Below are 18,200 nucleotides of genomic sequence, written 5' to 3'. Positions count from 1 at the left end.
AATAAATAGAAAATTACGCACTTAACACCATTCCTAGTTGTTGTGTTGGTTTTGAACACTCGATGCTAATTGAATGAACGAATCCAATTTCATGTATGAGCTAATTGCATCTACCCATACCAAGAATGTAACAGGGGCCATCCTATGAGCCCATCTCCATGACCCAAAAGAGTATTTGTGGTTAGAGACCTACATAAGAAAATATTATGTATGCATAGCATACATTATGAACATAATATTATGAACGTAACATTCACATCCTTAGAAGAGAAGAGAGACCTACCTAAGTAAAGTGAAAACCAGTCAAATTCAGAAAGTGCAGAGAAAAATATGGCCCATCATTCCTCAACATCCATTTCATCACTGAAAGTGAGAGAATTGATTGTTTTGGCATTTCAAAGCAACTCAGAATGTGGAAACAAAGAGAGCCTACTTAAAAACAGTAATGATTAAACATACCTCACTTTGGAATACTGTTCCTATAGAAATTTCTCCTCCTTTAACAACTAAAACTGTGGGTAGCTATCACCAGGAAAATCAATGGAGATCACAGTTTGTCAAATTGTTTTTGTTTCTTTCTCTTAATTTCTAACCAAAATTTCAACTCATTATAGCAAAAACCCTGCTGGTGGTATATATATAAAACTAAAGCAATAATGAACGGTTAGACTGTACCAAAATAAAAAACCATATCTAGTGCATCTATATATCAATACTTTGAAAATAGAGTGGCATCATGGAATCCTTGATTAACAGTACTATTCAAAGAAATGCTTGATAACTCAACAACTGAAGTTGTTCATTTCCATTGAAACAGAAACATAAAACATGGAACCCCTTCCATCACTGCTAAACTAGAGAGAAGTACTGCTAGTTGGTGGAGCAGCTGCATACTGTCTATCCACGACATCGATGAGCTTGTTGGCTATGGCACAAGCATAAACCGAAGAGCCTTCGTATATCTGCATCGCGGACAGGAGCGATGGAATTATGACCATTCCAACAAAAATATACTCAAAATTGTCAAACATACATATGATGGATAAAACAATATGTATTTGTAAGGGAGATGTTTACCTTGGTGTTGAAGAGAAAGCTGTAATAGTCACCAATGTTGCCACCAGCAACATGTTGGAGGTCCAACTGAAGCTCATCAAGGAGTCTGGACACAAACAGCAAGCAGTTGATCTTCTTTCTTTGAACAAGTTTGATGGTAACTTCGTCATCAACGATGCGTACATCAACCTCAGAATCCTTAGACTTCCTTTGAAGCCAAGAGCTCCTCAAGGAAGTATTATAGCATTGGTCTGGATCACCTAAAGGCTTGCACTCAACATCCCCTGCATCAGCAGCACTAGCCGCATCTTCAGTCTTAAGCCTTTTGCTCCTTTCTTGGCCGCATCTCTTTTTGTCCACCAGTATTTTAAGCTCACGAACAGTTCCAAGAAGTTCCTTGATGTACTTTATAGCATCGTCAACTATGGATGCTCTATCATTCTTGGTTATAGGCAATGAAATTTACGTTTCCCCCACCACCAAAGAAACATATTAACAAACACCGAAAGAATGAAACATTGTTAGTGCAATTGTCATAAAAGAAACAGGCTGTTTAAGGATGAAGTGGTTGGTTATGTACCTTGGTGGGACTAGGGACCATGGTCCTTAAAGCCTGGTACTTGTCATTTAGATGGACTCTCCTTTCCCTCTCAGTGGCAAAGTGTTTGGTGGTTTTGCCAGCTTTATCCCTGTCTTTGGCACGGCCTGCCATAGAGATGTCCCTGGTGAACTGAATTATGCCATTGTCCCCATCATGATAAAGTCCTCCAACCCCAGCGGCATCTTTGTCATCAGCTGGAACGGTGTAGCCATGCGGCAGAGACTGCAGCAGCTCCCTGAAAACAGGAGGTTGAGGAGGCAGGTTGAGATGGAAAAGTGGGTCGTACACAACAGAAGGGGAGCCAGGGGTGGTTTCAAAGGAAATGGAGGGATTAGGGAGGAAAGAGCATCTAGGTAAATGGAAAAGGCTGAGAAGGTCAGGTGTAGGAGTGTAAGCACCGGCGGCGGCGGCGGCGGCGGTAGCAGCTTCTGGGGATGAAGAAGATGGCACCACATTGAAACGTTCCCAATGGGACTGATCATAAGGAAGGTCCTGAGTTAGATAGGGAATCAAATGGGAATGACTGTTGGTAGTATTATCAAGCAAGTAGTGTTGCTGGGGTTCCATATCCAAGGCGGCGGAGGCATCCTCATGGTGATGGTGATTGTAAGAAGAGACAGTAAGGGTGTCTTCCAAACTGTTGTGACAGTTGGTGGGGGTGGCCCCTGGCAACCCCATCAGTTCCTGACAATCTGTGAGGGAGTGAGGATCAAAGCAACCACTCTCCTCGTACACCTTCATTGTTGTTCTCCTTTCTGGTCTCGAAGTATCCCTTTAGATATCAACAGGAACAAGATGAATTAGTATAAGAAGAAAAGAAGAAACATGGTATATGTTTGATTATTGCGGAATAGATACAAACCTTTGAAAGGGAAGAAATGGGTTCAAAAATGGGTGGTAATGATAGAGAAAGAGGGAGAAAGGAAGAGAGAGGATGGATGGTTTTGATTGTTTCCTGCGTGCCTGACTGCCTGCCTGTCAGCCAGCCAGCCTTGTGGGATATATCGTGCCCGACTCTAGTTTGTTAGTTTAGTTATCAATGGATTTCAGCAAGTCCATCCTTGTAACTGTCAATTTTTTTCCCTTTAATATATCATTTTTTACTTAACTAGAAAACATTGGAGTTTAATTTAATTAATTAATGGCTATTATTTTTTAAACATTATTTAATAATATTTAAAATTTAAAATTTCAACAAATCTTTATATTAAATTAATTCTAATAGTAATTATTTCGACATGTATTAGTCGTGATCGAATATATTCCATATCTACTGTTTTTTTTTTTTACCTGTCTCCATGCAAACAGCTCGCCCCAACTAACTCACCCCCAATCAGTTAGCCTTCATTTTCAACCTCCATTATACTTTCTTTTATAAGTTAGTCTTATTGGAAATTAGGGTTATTAGATTTCATAACAAAAATTACTTCGATATTCATACACATAAAAAAATATTAAAAAAAGGATCAAATTGAAAAGAATTAGACATTACATTGTTTTAAATAAAAGAAAAGTTGAGCATCAGTCTATAAAATACGAAATGTATTAATATAAAGAGAGTAGAGCATTATATGGTACTACCTTCTTCCCTTTCCAATCAGTTCATGCAAAGTTTGTGCCAACATTTTTAATACAAAACATTAACATAATATATATTAACCAACCATCAATGCTAAAAATTGTAATCCTACCCTACTACAATTTTAACATTTTACTACTCTAGTTGTTTTTTACAATATTCATAATTTGTATTTGTATTAAAAATATTCTAATTTATCATAATACAAAAGTTTAAAAAAACGTGTGGTAATTAAAAGTTAAAAAAAACTAAACCATATAAACATCCTTCATTTATATTTTATTAATTGTGGGTGCTAATTAATATTTTATTATTTAAAGAATTTTTTATATCTATATTATCAATGCATTGAATGAAAATTTATAAATATAGATATTATTATAGAACTAAAAAAAGAATACAATACAATCTTCTATTTATAGGGCCTCAATCACCATAGGTTACAAACATACAATTAACGTAACCTATAAATTTTTAAGGATTTCAAGAAAATGAATTCTTGAGGGTTATGGGAGTTATGTGGACATCCATTTTACAATACTCTCCCTTAGATGTCCATCAATGAAAGTGTGCCTCGTTAAAACCTTATTAGGAAAAAACTCTGTCAGATAAAAACCTAATGAAGGAAAAAGAGTACACAATCTCCTATTACAATTTGTCTCATTAAAAACCTTTACTAGAAAAACCCAATGGGGCAAAACCTTGGTTAAAAGAAAAGAATGCAACGTGTATTTGACTCTCCCTAATGACAACATCACATTACATCTTTGAGTCGACGCATTCCAATGTCTACGTGTTGGAGAAGAACTAAATCTTACTAACAAGTTTACAACGAAAACCATATCAAGTCTTGTGTTGTTTGCAAGATACATCAATGCCCTTATAGCATTTAGATATGGTGCTTCAAGACCAAGAAACTCTTCATCATTCTCACAAGGATAAAATTTATCTTTATTCATATCCAACGATCATATAACCATTAGGGTACTCAATAGATGTGTTTTATCCATGTAAAATTTCTTTAAGATATTTTTCATATAAGTGGACTGATGGAAATGAATTCCATCTTTTAAATGCTCGATCTGCAGGCTAAGACAAAACTTTGTTTTTTCAAAATCTTTCATCTCAAATTCTTTCTTTAAATAATTTACTACATTTTAAAGCTCTTCAAGAGCTCCAATAATATTCAAATCATCAACATAAACAACAATTATCACAAAATCTAATCCAGACATTTTTATAAAAACACATGGATAAATTGGATTGTTTTTATAACCTTTTTTAACAAATATTCACTAAGACGACTGTACCATATACGTCCAGATTGTTTTAATCCATATAAACTTTTCTTTAATCTGATCGAGCAATTTTTTTGAGAAAGTCTATATCCTTCTAGGATTTTAAATCCTTCAAGGATTTTCATATAAATTTCACTATTAAGTGTACCATACAAATAGGCTGTAATAACATCCATTAGACGCATGTCAAGTTTTTCACGTACTACCATGCTAATAAGGTATCTAAATATGATTGCATCCACCATAGGAGAATATGTCTCTTCGGAATCAAGTTGAGTCTTTTGTGAAAATCTTTGTGCTATAAGTCGTGCTTTATATCTTACAACTTCATTTTTCTCATTTCGTTTTGCACAAATACCCATTTATATCTTACATAATTTAAATCTTTAGGTGTTTGAACTACATGTATCCAAAAACCTCACTTTTAGAAAGTGAATTCAATTGTGCTTGAATTGCGTCTTTCCATTTTGGCCAATCTTTTTTTATTTCTACATTCCTCAATAGATTTAGGCTCAAGATCTTCATTTTCTTTTGATATTTCAATAGAAACATTATAAGCAAAATTGTTGTCGACAATGATATTTTTTCAGCTCCATTTTTTTCTTGAAGGAACATAATTTATCGAGATCTCTTTGTTATCACCATTTTCAAATACCTGAACCTCTTTTGGGTTATTATTATTAGTTATATCTTTGGCCTCTTCTTGGGCATTTGTCTTCACAATATGGACGACCATCTTGAATATTTTCTCCTTTCATTTTACGAGAAATTTTATCTGTAGAACTGACTGGTCTTTCATGCTTCAGGCATGGATTACTTTCTTTTACACTAACAGTTTACCCTATTGGGACATCAATTTGTATTGGAGCATTTTCAGCTGGTATGTGAGATTTTGTAATTCTCTTTTAAGTAAGTAAATGAATCTGATAGTTTATTTGTAAAATAAATTATCTACTGAACTTCTGGGTCACGTTGCTTTTTACAAGGATTTTAGATAATGATAATTCATTCTAAGTATTTTATTCATCCAGTTTTTATTCTCTCCCCCTAATGTTGGGAAAACTATCTCATAATAATTGGCAACTTATGTCATAACTAAATCTCCAATTAATATCTCAAAGATATTTATTAATAGAAGGAGATTTATATCAATGTACATTCCTAACCTCCTATGAGGACTCACTCATCTTTGTACATTTTGGTGGAGCAATTGAAACATATACTGCACGTTCAAAAATTCTAAGATGAGAATTATTTGGCTCATGACCAAAAGCCAATTGTAATGGGGGGTATTTATAATAATTTGTTGGCCTGATGCGCACAAGTACTGTTGCATGCAAAATAGCATATCCCTAAATTGTAATAGGGAGTTTTGTTCTCATAAGTAAGGGCCTAGCTATTGGTTGGAGGCGATTGATAAACAATTTAGCTAAATCGTTTTCTACGTGAACATAAGCCACAGGATGTTTAATTTTTATCCTAATCGACAACGATAGTTTGTGAGTTGATATCACATATGTGATTATTTTGTAGATACATCTACCAAAATCATATAATATCAAAATCATCCACATGGTGGATGAATGGACCCATATTCATTTAAGAAATGCAAGACATTAAATCTCAACTTTAGTTAGTGAGTTTCTAATAATCAATTTTCATTGAGAACAAACAACACATGAGAATTCTTTTAAATTAAAGAATCTTTTGGTTCTTTAATGAAAGTCCATATGAATTCTTGATCAATTTTCTCATCATATATTATCCGAGATGACCTAATCACCATGCCAAATAATAAAAGTATGTGGTTCTACAAACTTCGGTTTATAGTAACATGTGTCTCAATTTTACTAATGTGTATAATATAAACCCGATGAAAAACAGTAGTCTTCCCAAATCATATTTCTTTTCACATTCAATTTATAGATATTCAATATTTTTTTCTCATTTGTTCTTGATATGATATCTATTTCACTAATATCTATAAAGCTAAATTTATTTGAGACTTAGATGAAAACAATGCATCATCTATAATATATTCTACCCTTGAAATAATATTATCATAGCTCTTCAGTAGCCTTTTATTACTTTAGTATTTACCTAATATGATATTAAATGAGAATAACCTTTTACCTTTAAAAATAGAATATGTTGTAGTAAAATCTATGTGACATATGTCTATATTCTTGGATTTAACGAAAGGACAAAAAAAAATCATATTGTTCTTTAAAGGAATAAAAAATATTACAAATAGTCATAAAAAATATATAAAACTATTTCTTATGAATGAAAATTAATAACATACAAACGAGCTATACCATTAATGTAACACCCCTAACCCATATCCGTCGCCGGAACAAGGTTACAGGAGCATTACCGGAATATACAGATCAAATACAGACAATTCATATTACTTAACATTCATATCATAAATTATTCATAAAGTCCTTTATATGAACCCTCGAGGTCTAAAATACACATTAGAAACAAGTTAGGACTAAACCGAGTACTTAGAAAATTTTTCGCAAAATTTTAAAATTTTTCCAAGGTGCAGAGGACACACACCCGTGTCTCAGGCCGTTTGGGCATTCAAAATAAGGCACATGGCAATGTCCAACCCGTGTAACTCTCTAACTTGGGTCACACGGCCAAGCCACATGCTCGTGTGCTAGGCCGTGTGAACATCGTTAAATAAGTGCAAGGGTCACACGGCAATGGACACACGACTAGATCACACGCCCATGTGCTAGGCCGTGCGTCACACACGGTTGAGACACACACCGTTGCTTTGCCCGTGTGGACGAAAATAAGTCATTTCCAATGCCACTTTTCTCACCCAAGTTGTCTTCCACCTACATGAACACTTAAACACATTCACAAGGCAATGCCAATCATTCAAATCATGCAAAAACCAAGTTTAGTACATATTATAACATCCTATATATCCAAGTATTCAATTTCCCCTAATTGAACCATTTCACGTACATGCATATCTTACCAATTATACTAACTCAAATCAATTAATAATGAGCCTGTATAATTTCCATCATTTAACCAATTCAAAGACTCATCAAACACATTAAGACTATATATAAACTCATCAAAATATGTCATTCACAAGTCATCCCAATGGCTAGTTACAACCAAACATTTACATTGCCATCATTGGTCATATTTAGCCTATACATGCCATTATAACCAAAATTAGTTTACTATATATATATCGAAAAGTTCGAGGGATAGTGTGATGTGACTCCGACCAGCTTCCAACCTTTACGAGCCTCCGAGTACTATAAAATAGAGGAAATAAAACAGAGTAAGCATTTAATGCTTAGTAAACTCGTATAACAGAAAATTTACTTACCAATCATTTTCAATTAAATAATCATACAAAATGCATCCAAATAAATTTGGCAATTTGCCTAAGCACATTTAACCTCAAGAAACATGTTAGTCATGTACTTCATGTGAATATCAAGAAATAAGGATGAGCTCATCATGTAACAATATTCATATACATATGTTTTCCACATCATATATTCATATAACGTATAAATTTCCATAATAATTCATCTCAAGTTCAGATTATTCCATGTCGAAACTTCGCTCGTTGGATTTATTTGAAATATCGATGGATACACAGGTAGTACACTTGAAGTGTACAAAACTGTAGTCCGTCAATTCATATTCGGGAATGCTCATATGAGCACATAAACGGGAAGCTCTCTCTCAAGCCATATAATAGCAAGCTCATGTGAGCTGTAAAACAGAAAGCTTATCCGGGCTGTATAATGGAAAAATCATAAGAGCCATATTCAGGAAGCTCATGCAAGCCAATAATGGGTAGCTCTGAAGAGCCATTAATCAGGAAGCTCCGGATAGCTATATATCGGAAAGCTCCGGAGAGCCATTAATCAAGAAGCTCACAAAGAGCCTTTAATCGGGAAGCTCCGAATAGCCATATAACGGGACGCTCATAAGAGCTGTGGTGTCTACTTAACACATGCAGGATCACGACCAATCGAGATCCTCCGAAGATCTATTAATGAGTAGCTCAAAGAACCATATAACGGGAAGCTCGAGAGGGCTAATAACGGGATGCTCTTTCTAGCTGTGGTGTTTCCACAACATATGCAAGACCACAACCAATACGAGAACCCTGTATCTATCGAATTTCATTTATTCAATCGGGACTTAATGTTTGTCAAACATTGTCGGATATAAGATTAATTTCATATACATAGTAACAATTCAATCACATACATATAATTCAATTAACACATATGAATTCTCAATTTAGTCACATGAACTTACATTAACAAGTGTTCGTGAATTGAAATCTACTAATTCGATACTTTTTCTTTTCCTCGATCCAATTCCGCATTTGATCTATCTGGATCTATACGAGTAAATTTAGCTCAATCTAATACAATTCATATTCAATTCAATCTAATTCACATCTTAGGAAAAATTATTATTTTGCCCCTATATTTTTATTTAATTATGATTTCGTCCCTAGGCTCGGAAAATAAAATTCATGCAATTTAATCCTTATTCCAAGCCTAGCCGATTTTTACATGTAACATTAACAGCCTATTTATTTCATAAAATTTAGAATTTTTCCATGAATTTTACATCTTTACAATTTAGTCCCTAAATCACAATTTCATCAAAATTCCCTTTACAAAATTTGTTTATCTATCAACAACCTTTCATTTTCCACCATAAAAATTCATAATTCATGTATACTCATCCATGAAAAAACCCTAATACTTTGATAAATTTACAAATTAATCCTCGAGATAGCTCAATTAAGCTTTTACGATCTCGAAAACATAAAAATCATTAAAAACGGAACTTGAATACTTACCTAATTGAACCAAATAAGCTTGCTACCTTCAAGCTCTTCTAACTAGGGTTTCCATGTAAAATAATTTGGGAAAGATGATCATATGATGATAGTTTCATTATTTTATTATTTATCATCTTTAATTATTTTTACTTTCCAATTTAGTCCTTTTCTTTATTTAATTTTCCATGGATGAATCATCATACTTATCTAATAACTTCTCTTAATGGTTTATTTACCATATAAGGACCTCAAATTTTGAATTCCATAGCTATTTGATACTTATAGCTACTAGAACTCAACTTTTGCATTTCATGCAATTTGGTCATTTTATCAATTAAACATGTAATCGGTAAAATTTTTCTTAATGAAATTTTTATACGATATTCTTATCATATGGTAGACCGTGAAATAATGTTAAAATAATTTTTCTTAAGGACTTGGATTTGTGGTCCTGAAACCACTGTTCTGATTTCACTGAAAACGGGCTGTTACAATTAAGACCTTTAAAATCATCATCCTTGTATGCATGGTTAGCTTTAGCATCATAATAAAAATTGTCATCTTTTGTCGAAAAATTATTATCCATTTCATCATTTTAGATAACGAAGTTTGTCTCTATATTGTTTCCCTTCTTTTTTTAATGGATTCTTTGATAAAATTTTACTAGATGTTTAAAAGTAGGACATGTATGTGACCAACGCATTTTCATACTACATTGGTAGTATGGATTTTCAGTAACCTTCAAATATTTTGACCACCATTTTCTTGTTTTTCATTATTATTCTTTTTTTTAGTGGTTAGAAGTACCAGTATTATAACCACCATGATAACAGTTATTAGTACGACTCCAACCACATCCTCAATTAGAACGACAACCATGATCTTTATGCTTTCATTTTTCATAATTGTTATGTACTGCTACATTTACTTCGAGGAATGGAGCAGAACTAATGGGAAGAATTTCATGGTTTTTCATCAATAACTTATTATTTTACTTAGCCACTAGAAGGTATAAGATCGTTTCAAAATATTTTTTAAAGTCTTTTTCACAATATTGTTATTGTAGGAGCACATTACTTATTTCAATCATATAAGTGTAATGTATTCCTTTGGGGAATAAATATAATACAAATACACAAGTATCTCATGTTATTTCTATATATGATTTTAATGTAAAACACATAAAGGTTTCCTTCAACATATATCTTCTTGATCTGAAAAATAATATTATATTTTATAAAATTTTGCATCACAAAGAGGTAAAATATTAGCTCTTAAAGAGTCTTTTACAGTTTGATGCAAGATTATTAGCTTTTAGAAGCATCTAATCATTTTATTACATAACCTTAATGAATGTTTAAAATATTTTAAATAATATACACTTTTGTCCTTCTTTTCAACATAAACGATAAAATTTTTGATATTCAAAACTTTATTTATTCATGTAAAAATAAAATGAATAGATATAAATAAAACATATATTAAACATAACAAATAATAAATTCATGTTACTAATAAATCACTATGATTAGATAATTTTTTATATACCGTAACGCAACAAAATACAAAATATTATAACGCCGATTAAAGTAACTTTACAACTATAAAAGTCTAAATGTAAACATTTTCTAACCTCCACCTCTTATGGCATAATTTCATTTCAAATTTTACAATAATCATGAAACTATCCGACAGGTGAATATCTCAAAATTCATAACAAGTTAATATTTTTACTCCCATTCCGTAATAATCATATATCTTAATCAAAATTAAAATTAAACCAATCAATTTTTATTAAAATGAACCAAAAAAATAAAAAATATTTATCTCCACATAAAAATCCCAATAGCTAAATGTGTGAAAGGTTTTATAAATTCACGAGATACGAATAGAGAATTATATAAATTAAAATTTTAATAGAAATCAAATCAAATTTCAAAAAAGTTGATTAGACTTCTTACATTACCATTGATGAGAAGTAGTGATTATAAGCATCTTTTGTAATGAAGAGAGAGATCATTCCCAAACAAATATCAAATAGTCATGATTCTAATGATTCTTAAACCAAACAGTTAAATTTCAATACTTGGATCCCAACAAAATTTTGACACAAACTAAGAATATATTACTCTCGAATAAAACTGTATTGATAACGTATTATAAAACTAAAAGAAGAATACAAATATTAAGAAAGAAAGAAAGACAAAGAAATGAAATGATGATTCAACTTTCCTTGGGATATCAAAAGCTTATACATGACCTCTATTTATAGAACCTCAATCACCGTAAGTTACAAATATATAATTAAGGTACCCTATAAATTTTAGGGTTGCAGGAGTTGGAAGAAAAAATTTGTTGAAGGTTATGGAAGTTATATAAACATCCATTTTACAATACATATATATTAATTTAAGGATTTTTATTTTAAATAAGAAATTGCACATTCATCAATTTCTCAACAACTTATTAACTAACCGGAAATGCTCCAAATATTAAGAACCCAATGACCACTATTTATTTCTCTAATCTGTTTTGCTTCTTATAATCTTTTTTTTCCTTTGGTTAAAATATCTCATAGGTCCTTGTATTCTTCATAAATTTGGATTTTAGTTAGTTTACTTTTATTTTTAAGGATTTAGTCTATTTGCTTTTCTAATTTCAAGAATTCAGGTCTAATTGTTAACACTATTAATTTTTTTGTTAAATTTATTGTTGTGACATTTTTAAATAGAAAAAATAGTCACTTGGTAAAAATGTAACTAAAAATGACGCTTTTAATGAACCTAAATTTAATAAAATAATTTTAAGACTATTAACAGTTGGACCTTTAAAATCTGAAAAATAGAGAGATAAAATTTCTAAAAATAAAAGAATAGAGATTAAATTTAAATTTATCAAGAGTGTAGGGACTTATTTTAACCTATTGCTTTTAGTTAGTTAGTTTGGGAAGGAAAGCAAACCAAGAAATCATTGATTGAAGCAAACGTATGTATTGCATATATACAAAATATATTGTCGGCATCCAATCCTTAAGGAAAATTGTGATTTCGTGTAAGTTAAAATTATTACTAAATCCCTATATTTCTGAAATTTAAACAAATAATAAACTTTTTTAATTAAAAATTACAAATTAATATAATAATAAATTTATATTTTACCTCCCTATAATTTAATTCTGCTACCCACTTAAATTTTTTCCGGTTGTGTGGGTGAAAAGAATAAAATATTTAAGCAATTACTTTTTGAAAAGAGTAATATTATGAATAATAAATAAATACTGTTAATTATATTTTATTTGTGTTGAAAAGGTCGAGACAGTTGGCTCTTGAGGTGCCAAAGTTTAAATCTAGAGTGTGAATTTTTTTTTAAAGGTTAAATTACCTAAATAATCTTACTAATATAAATTTAACTGTTTATTTTATTTTAATTCAATTGGTGTCATGACATCTCTAATTAAATTAGTATTATGAGTTAATCAGATAACAATTAAGTTATATTTGTTAATGACAGTTTTACCTATCAATTACGACGCCAACAACAACTAGAGACGCAGTTGATAATATGATAAAATTTGTCTTTTTTGTTGGTATATTTGACCAACGTAACTTGGTTATTTACTTTCAAACCATAAAATAAAGAAAACAAAATAAGATGATGTAGAAAATACTAAAGTGTCCTTAATAAAATAAAGTAGAGTTTTTTTTAGGTTTTTCAGTTAGTTTCACATTAAACTTTTAGATCATTTTTAAATGTCTTCTTCTGTGAAACAACTTCAGATAAATCTTTTAATTTTCTTCGAATCAATATATCATAGGTCCAACACGGAAGTCTGTAACTCAAGTTATGACAAAAATCAATAATAAATTAAATATACATATAAATAATATAATTTAAGACGAGAAACATCATATTACTTATCAGCATTCGTAGTTGTTGTGTTGGTTTGGAACACTAGATGCTACGTAAACAATTGAATGAATGAATTCAGTTTCGTGTATGGGCTAATTGCATCTACCCGTACCAAGAATGTAACAGGGGCCATCCTATGAGCCCATCTCAGAGTATTTGTGGTTTGATAATCCGAAATTAAGCAAAAGAAGGGCCTCAGAGACGTACCTAAGAAAATATTATGTATGCATACATTACATATATTATGAGTGGAACATTCACATCCTTAAAGAGAAGAGAGACCTACCTAAGTCAAGTGAAAAAGAGTCATTCAACAAATTCAGAAATATGGCCCATCATTCCTCAACATCCATTTCACAACTGAAAGTGAAAGAACCGACTGTTTTGGCATTTCAAAGCAATTCAGAATAAAAACAGTAATGATTAAACATACCTCACTTTGGAATATTGTTCCTATAGAAATTTCTCCTTTTTCTTTAACCACTAAAACTGTGGGTTGCTATCACCAGGAAAATCAATGGAGGATCACAGTTTGTCAAATTGTTTTTGTTTCTTTCTCTTAATTTCTAACCCCTGCTGCTGGTATATATATAAAACTAAAGCAATAAGGAACAGTTAGACTACCAAAATAAAAAACCATATCTAGTGCATCTATATATCAATACTTTGAAAAAAGTAGCATCATGGAATCCTTGATTAACAGTACTATTCAAAGAAATGCTTGATAACTCAACAACTGAAGTTGTTCATTTCCATTGAAACAGAAACATAAAACATGGAACCCCTTCCATCACTGCTAAACTAGAGAGAAGTACTACTAGTTGGTGGAGCAGCTGCATACTGTCTATCCACGACATCGATGAGCTTGTTGGCTATGGCACAAGCATAAACCGAAGAGCCTTCGTATATCTGCATCGCGGACAGGAGCAATGGAATTATGACCATTCCAACAAAAATATACTCAAAATTGTCAAACATACATATGCTGGATAAAATAATATGTATGTTTAAGGGAGATGTTTACCTTGGTGTTGAAGAGAAAGCTGTAATAGTCACCAATGTTGCCACCAGCAACATGTAGGAGGTCCAACTGAAGCTCATCAAGGAGTCTGGACACAAACAGCAAGCAGTTGATCTTCTTTCTTTGAACAAGTTTGATGGTAACTTCATCATCAACGATGCGTACATCAACCTCAGAATCCTTAGACTTCCTTTGAAGCCAAGAACTCCTCAAGGAAGTATTATAGCATTGGTCTGGATCACCTAAAGACTTGAACTCAACATCCCCTGCATCAGCAGCACTAGCAGCATCTTCAGTCTTAAGCCTTTTGCTCCTGTCTTGGCCGCATCTCTTTTTGTCCACCAGTAATTGAAGCTCACGAACAGTTCCAAGAAGTTCCTTGATGTAGTCTATAGCATCTCCAACTATGGATGCTCTATCATTCTTGGTTATAGGCAATGAAATTTCCGTTTCCCCCACCACCAAAGAAACATATTAACAAACACCGAAAGAATGAAACATTGTTAGTGCAATTGTCATAAAAGAAACAGGCTGTTTAAGGATGAAGTGGTTGGTTATGTACCTTGGTGGGACTAGGGACCATGGTCCTTAAAGCCTGGTACTTGTCATTTAGATGGACTCTCCTTTCCCTCTCAGTGGCAAAGTGTTTGGTGGTTTTGCCAGCTTTATCCCTGTCTTTGGCACGGCCTGCCATAGAGATGTCCCTGGTGAACTGAATTATGCCATTGTCCCCATCATGATAAAGTCCTCCAATCCCAGCGGCATCTTTGTCATCAGCTGGAACGGTGTAGCCATGCGGCAGAGACTGCAGCAGCTCCCTGAAAACAGGAGGTTGAGGAGGCAGGTTGAGATGGAAAAGTGGGTCGTACACAACAGAAGGGGAGCCAGGTGTGGTTTCAAAGGAAATGGAGGGATTAGGGAGGAAAGAGCATCTAGGTAAATGGAAAAGGCCGAGAAGGTCAGGTGTAGGAGTGTAAGCACCGGCGGCGGCGGCGGCGGCGGCAGCTTCTGGGGATGTAGAAGATGGCACCACATTGAAACTTTCCCAATGGGACTGATCATAAGGAAGGTCCTGAGTTAGATAGGGAATCAAATGGGAATTATTGTTGGTAGTATTATCAAGCAAGTAGTGTTGGTGGGGTTCCATATCCAAGGCGGCGGAGGCATCCTCATGGTGATGGTGATTGTAAGAAGAGACATTGAGGGTGTCTTCCAAACTGTTGTGACAGTTGGTGGGGGTGGCCCCTGGCAACCCCATCAGTTCCTGACAATCTGTGAGGGAGTGAGGATCAAAGCAACCACTCTCCTCGTACACCTTCATTGTTGTTCTCCTTTCTGGTCTCGAAGTATCCCTTTAGATATCAACAGGAACAAGATGAATTAGTATAAGAAGAAAAGAAGAAACATGGTATATGTTTGATTATTGCGGAATAGATACAAACCTTTGAAAGGGAAGAAATGGGTTCAAAAATGGGTGGTAATGATAGTGAAGGAGGGAGAAAGGAAGAGAGAGGATGGATGGTTTTGATTGTTTCCTGCGTGCCTGACTGCCTGCCTGTCAGCCAGCCAGCCTTGTGGGATATATCGTGCCCGACTCTAGTTTGTTAGTTTAGTTATCAATGGATTTCAGCAAGCCGATTTTTTTTCCCTTTTACTTAACTAGAAAACATTGGTGTTTAATTTAATTAATTAATTTTTAAAAAATATAATTTAATAATTTTAAATTAATTGTAATAGTAATTATTCCAACATGTATTATTCGTGATGGAATATATTCCATATCTACTGTTTGTTAGTTTTTATCTCTCTCCCATGCAAACAGCTCGCCCCGACTAACTCACCCCCAATCAGTTAGCCTTCATTTTCAACCTCCATTATAATTTCTTTTATGAGTTAGTATTATTGGAAATTAGGGTTATTAGATTTCATAACAAAAATTACTTTGATATGCATACACATAAAAAAAAAACATACTGAAAAAAGGACCAATTTGGAAAGAACTAGACATTACATTGTTTTAAATAAAAGAAAAGTTGAGCATCAGTCTATAAAATACGAAATGTATTAATATAAAGAAAGTAGAGCATTTTATGCTACTACCTTCTTCCCTTTCCATCCACTTCATGCAAAGCTTGTGCCAACATTTTTAATACTAGTTAAAAAAAACCCAACTCTGCTTTGTTCGCGTGTTTTATAAAACAATATATTATTTAAAATTATTAATGAAATAATACTTGAAGATATAAATAATTTAAAATATAATAAAATGAATTTGTAACCTTTATTTACATGCAAGAAATTTTGAAAGATAAAACCGTATTGTGTATTTATATAATTAATGATTCAAAATCTTAACATACATTATCTAAGCAGGTTTAGAAATAAAGTTTTAAACCTTTTTTTATTTTTATTTTAGAAATAAAATATATCTAATACTTTTAACTTTAGAAATAATATCTTAAATAATGTAAAAGCATAAATTTTACTTATGAAAAAAATAATTCCCTAATTTTTGTTTGTATGTATCGTTAAAAAATTCTAAAACCAAAATTTCTATTTGCAATCATCTTTTATATTTTTAACGAGGCTTATCTCGTAAAATATTTTTGGCTTTGTTTATATGGAAAATAATAATTTCAATAAAAATAAATAAATTAAAATAGGGACTAAATTATAAATAATAATTTCAAATTCAAAGAGGGACTAAATTATAAATCTAACAAAGCCAGAAAGACTAATCTCGTAGATTTTCAGAAAAAACCTTCTTCATAATGGTGGGAAGGAAAAAAACAAATTTTATTATTTTTAGGGATAAATCTTTAAAATTATACATTAACTTTGATTTAATGTGCAACTATATACATGAGCTTCAATTTGGTCCAATTATACACGTAAAACTCTAATTGGGATTCACATGTATACTAAAAACTTTAATTTTACTTTAATCATACATATTTAAAGAAATAATACATCAATTAATTTTATATTGGATAAATATAATTATTTATGTACGCAATATAAAAATATAAAATGATGTTATATCAATAATTGTGTTAATAATTTACAAATTCGGATCAAATCAAAATTTTATGCATAAAATTGCACAAAATCAAAGTTCGTGTATACAATTGTACATTAAACCATAGTTATCATGTATAGTTTTGAGATTTATCCTATTTTTATTACCTTTTCCTTTATATTTCTGAAAAATCAAATTACATATTTAATTAATTACTTTAATATAAAAATGCTGATGTGGAAATTAATTATGGTGGAACTTAATATATAGATTAATTAGATTTGAGAACTATTTATGTCATATTATAGTAGGTTGAAATTGCAAGATTTAATTCAATAATAGGGTTGAGGTTTGGGAATTTTCAAACTTTATATGTGACTCTCATTTTATGTATATTATACATATATTTGAACGATGTCATTATAAGTTATGATCATATTTATTTTTTCATAATATTTATAATTATTTATAGTCCCTCCCGACCCATAAATAGGAGAATAATGCTCTTCAAGACACTCAAACTCTCGTTCTCCTATATTGACAACAATACTTATGCTAATTAAACTAAGATTCAATCGACTATTATATATATTATTTAAAGAATTTTTTATATTTGTATTATTAGTATATTAAATATAAATTTATAAATATAAATATATTAATTTAAGGATTTTGATTTTAAATAAGAAATTGCTCATTCATCAACTTCTCAACAACTCTTTAACTAACCGGAAATGCTCCAAATATTAAGAACCCAATGACCACTATTTATTTCTATTATATTTTTTTGCTTTGATTAAATTATGTCACAAGTCCTTGTATTTTTTTATAAATTTAGAATTTAGTTATTTTACTCTTTTTTTAA

General features: G+C 31.8%; 2 protein-coding genes across 3 annotated transcripts; both read right to left on the bottom strand.

Moving 5' to 3' along the window:
* Positions 1-680: 680 nt before the first annotated feature.
* LOC105774247 (transcription factor bHLH91) lies at positions 681-15,872 on the bottom strand. Of its 2 annotated transcripts, none has more exons than XM_052632502.1 (4): positions 15,759-15,872; positions 1,637-2,429; positions 1,078-1,497; positions 681-962 (listed from the first exon to the last, which is right to left on the bottom strand). In XM_052632502.1, the coding sequence occupies exons 2-4, from the start codon at positions 2,396-2,398 to the stop codon at positions 855-857; spliced, it is 1,290 nt and encodes a 429-aa protein (XP_052488462.1). In that variant the 5' UTR covers positions 2,399-2,429; positions 15,759-15,872; the 3' UTR covers positions 681-854. The 2 variants fall into 2 exon arrangements, with proteins under 2 accessions (XP_052488462.1, XP_012452120.1); XM_012596666.2 differs by lacking the exon at positions 15,759-15,872 and adding an exon at positions 2,520-2,666.
* LOC105774248 (transcription factor bHLH91) lies at positions 13,925-15,893 on the bottom strand. Its single transcript, XM_012596667.2, has 4 exons — positions 15,759-15,893; positions 14,879-15,668; positions 14,320-14,739; positions 13,925-14,204 (listed from the first exon to the last, which is right to left on the bottom strand). The coding sequence occupies exons 2-4, from the start codon at positions 15,635-15,637 to the stop codon at positions 14,097-14,099; spliced, it is 1,287 nt and encodes a 428-aa protein (XP_012452121.1). The 5' UTR covers positions 15,638-15,668; positions 15,759-15,893; the 3' UTR covers positions 13,925-14,096.
* Positions 15,894-18,200: the final 2,307 nt, after the last annotated feature.

Source organism: Gossypium raimondii, chromosome 6 (assembly GCF_025698545.1).
Source record: "Gossypium raimondii isolate GPD5lz chromosome 6, ASM2569854v1, whole genome shotgun sequence".
Taxonomy (NCBI): domain Eukaryota; kingdom Viridiplantae; phylum Streptophyta; class Magnoliopsida; order Malvales; family Malvaceae; genus Gossypium; species Gossypium raimondii.
The sequence above is the reverse complement of the archived record's forward strand: the minus strand, read 5'-3'. Positions and strand labels throughout refer to the sequence as shown.

What these genes read in the sequence shown, in the direction of transcription:
- LOC105774247 (XM_052632502.1), bottom strand. Translation starts at nt 2,398, where the DNA reads ATGAAGGTGTACGAGGAGAGTGGTTGCTTTGATCCTCACTCCCTCACA. An exon ending in TGGTCCCTAGTCCCACCAAG is followed by an intron (nt 1,498 to 1,636) that starts GTACATAACCAA and finishes CCTATAACCAAG; the next exon opens with AATGATAGAGCATCCATAGT. An exon ending in GCTTTCTCTTCAACACCAAG is followed by an intron (nt 963 to 1,077) that starts GTAAACATCTCC and finishes TCCGCGATGCAG; the next exon opens with ATATACGAAGGCTCTTCGGT.
- LOC105774248 (XM_012596667.2), bottom strand. Translation starts at nt 15,637, where the DNA reads ATGAAGGTGTACGAGGAGAGTGGTTGCTTTGATCCTCACTCCCTCACA. An exon ending in TGGTCCCTAGTCCCACCAAG is followed by an intron (nt 14,740 to 14,878) that starts GTACATAACCAA and finishes CCTATAACCAAG; the next exon opens with AATGATAGAGCATCCATAGT. An exon ending in GCTTTCTCTTCAACACCAAG is followed by an intron (nt 14,205 to 14,319) that starts GTAAACATCTCC and finishes TCCGCGATGCAG; the next exon opens with ATATACGAAGGCTCTTCGGT.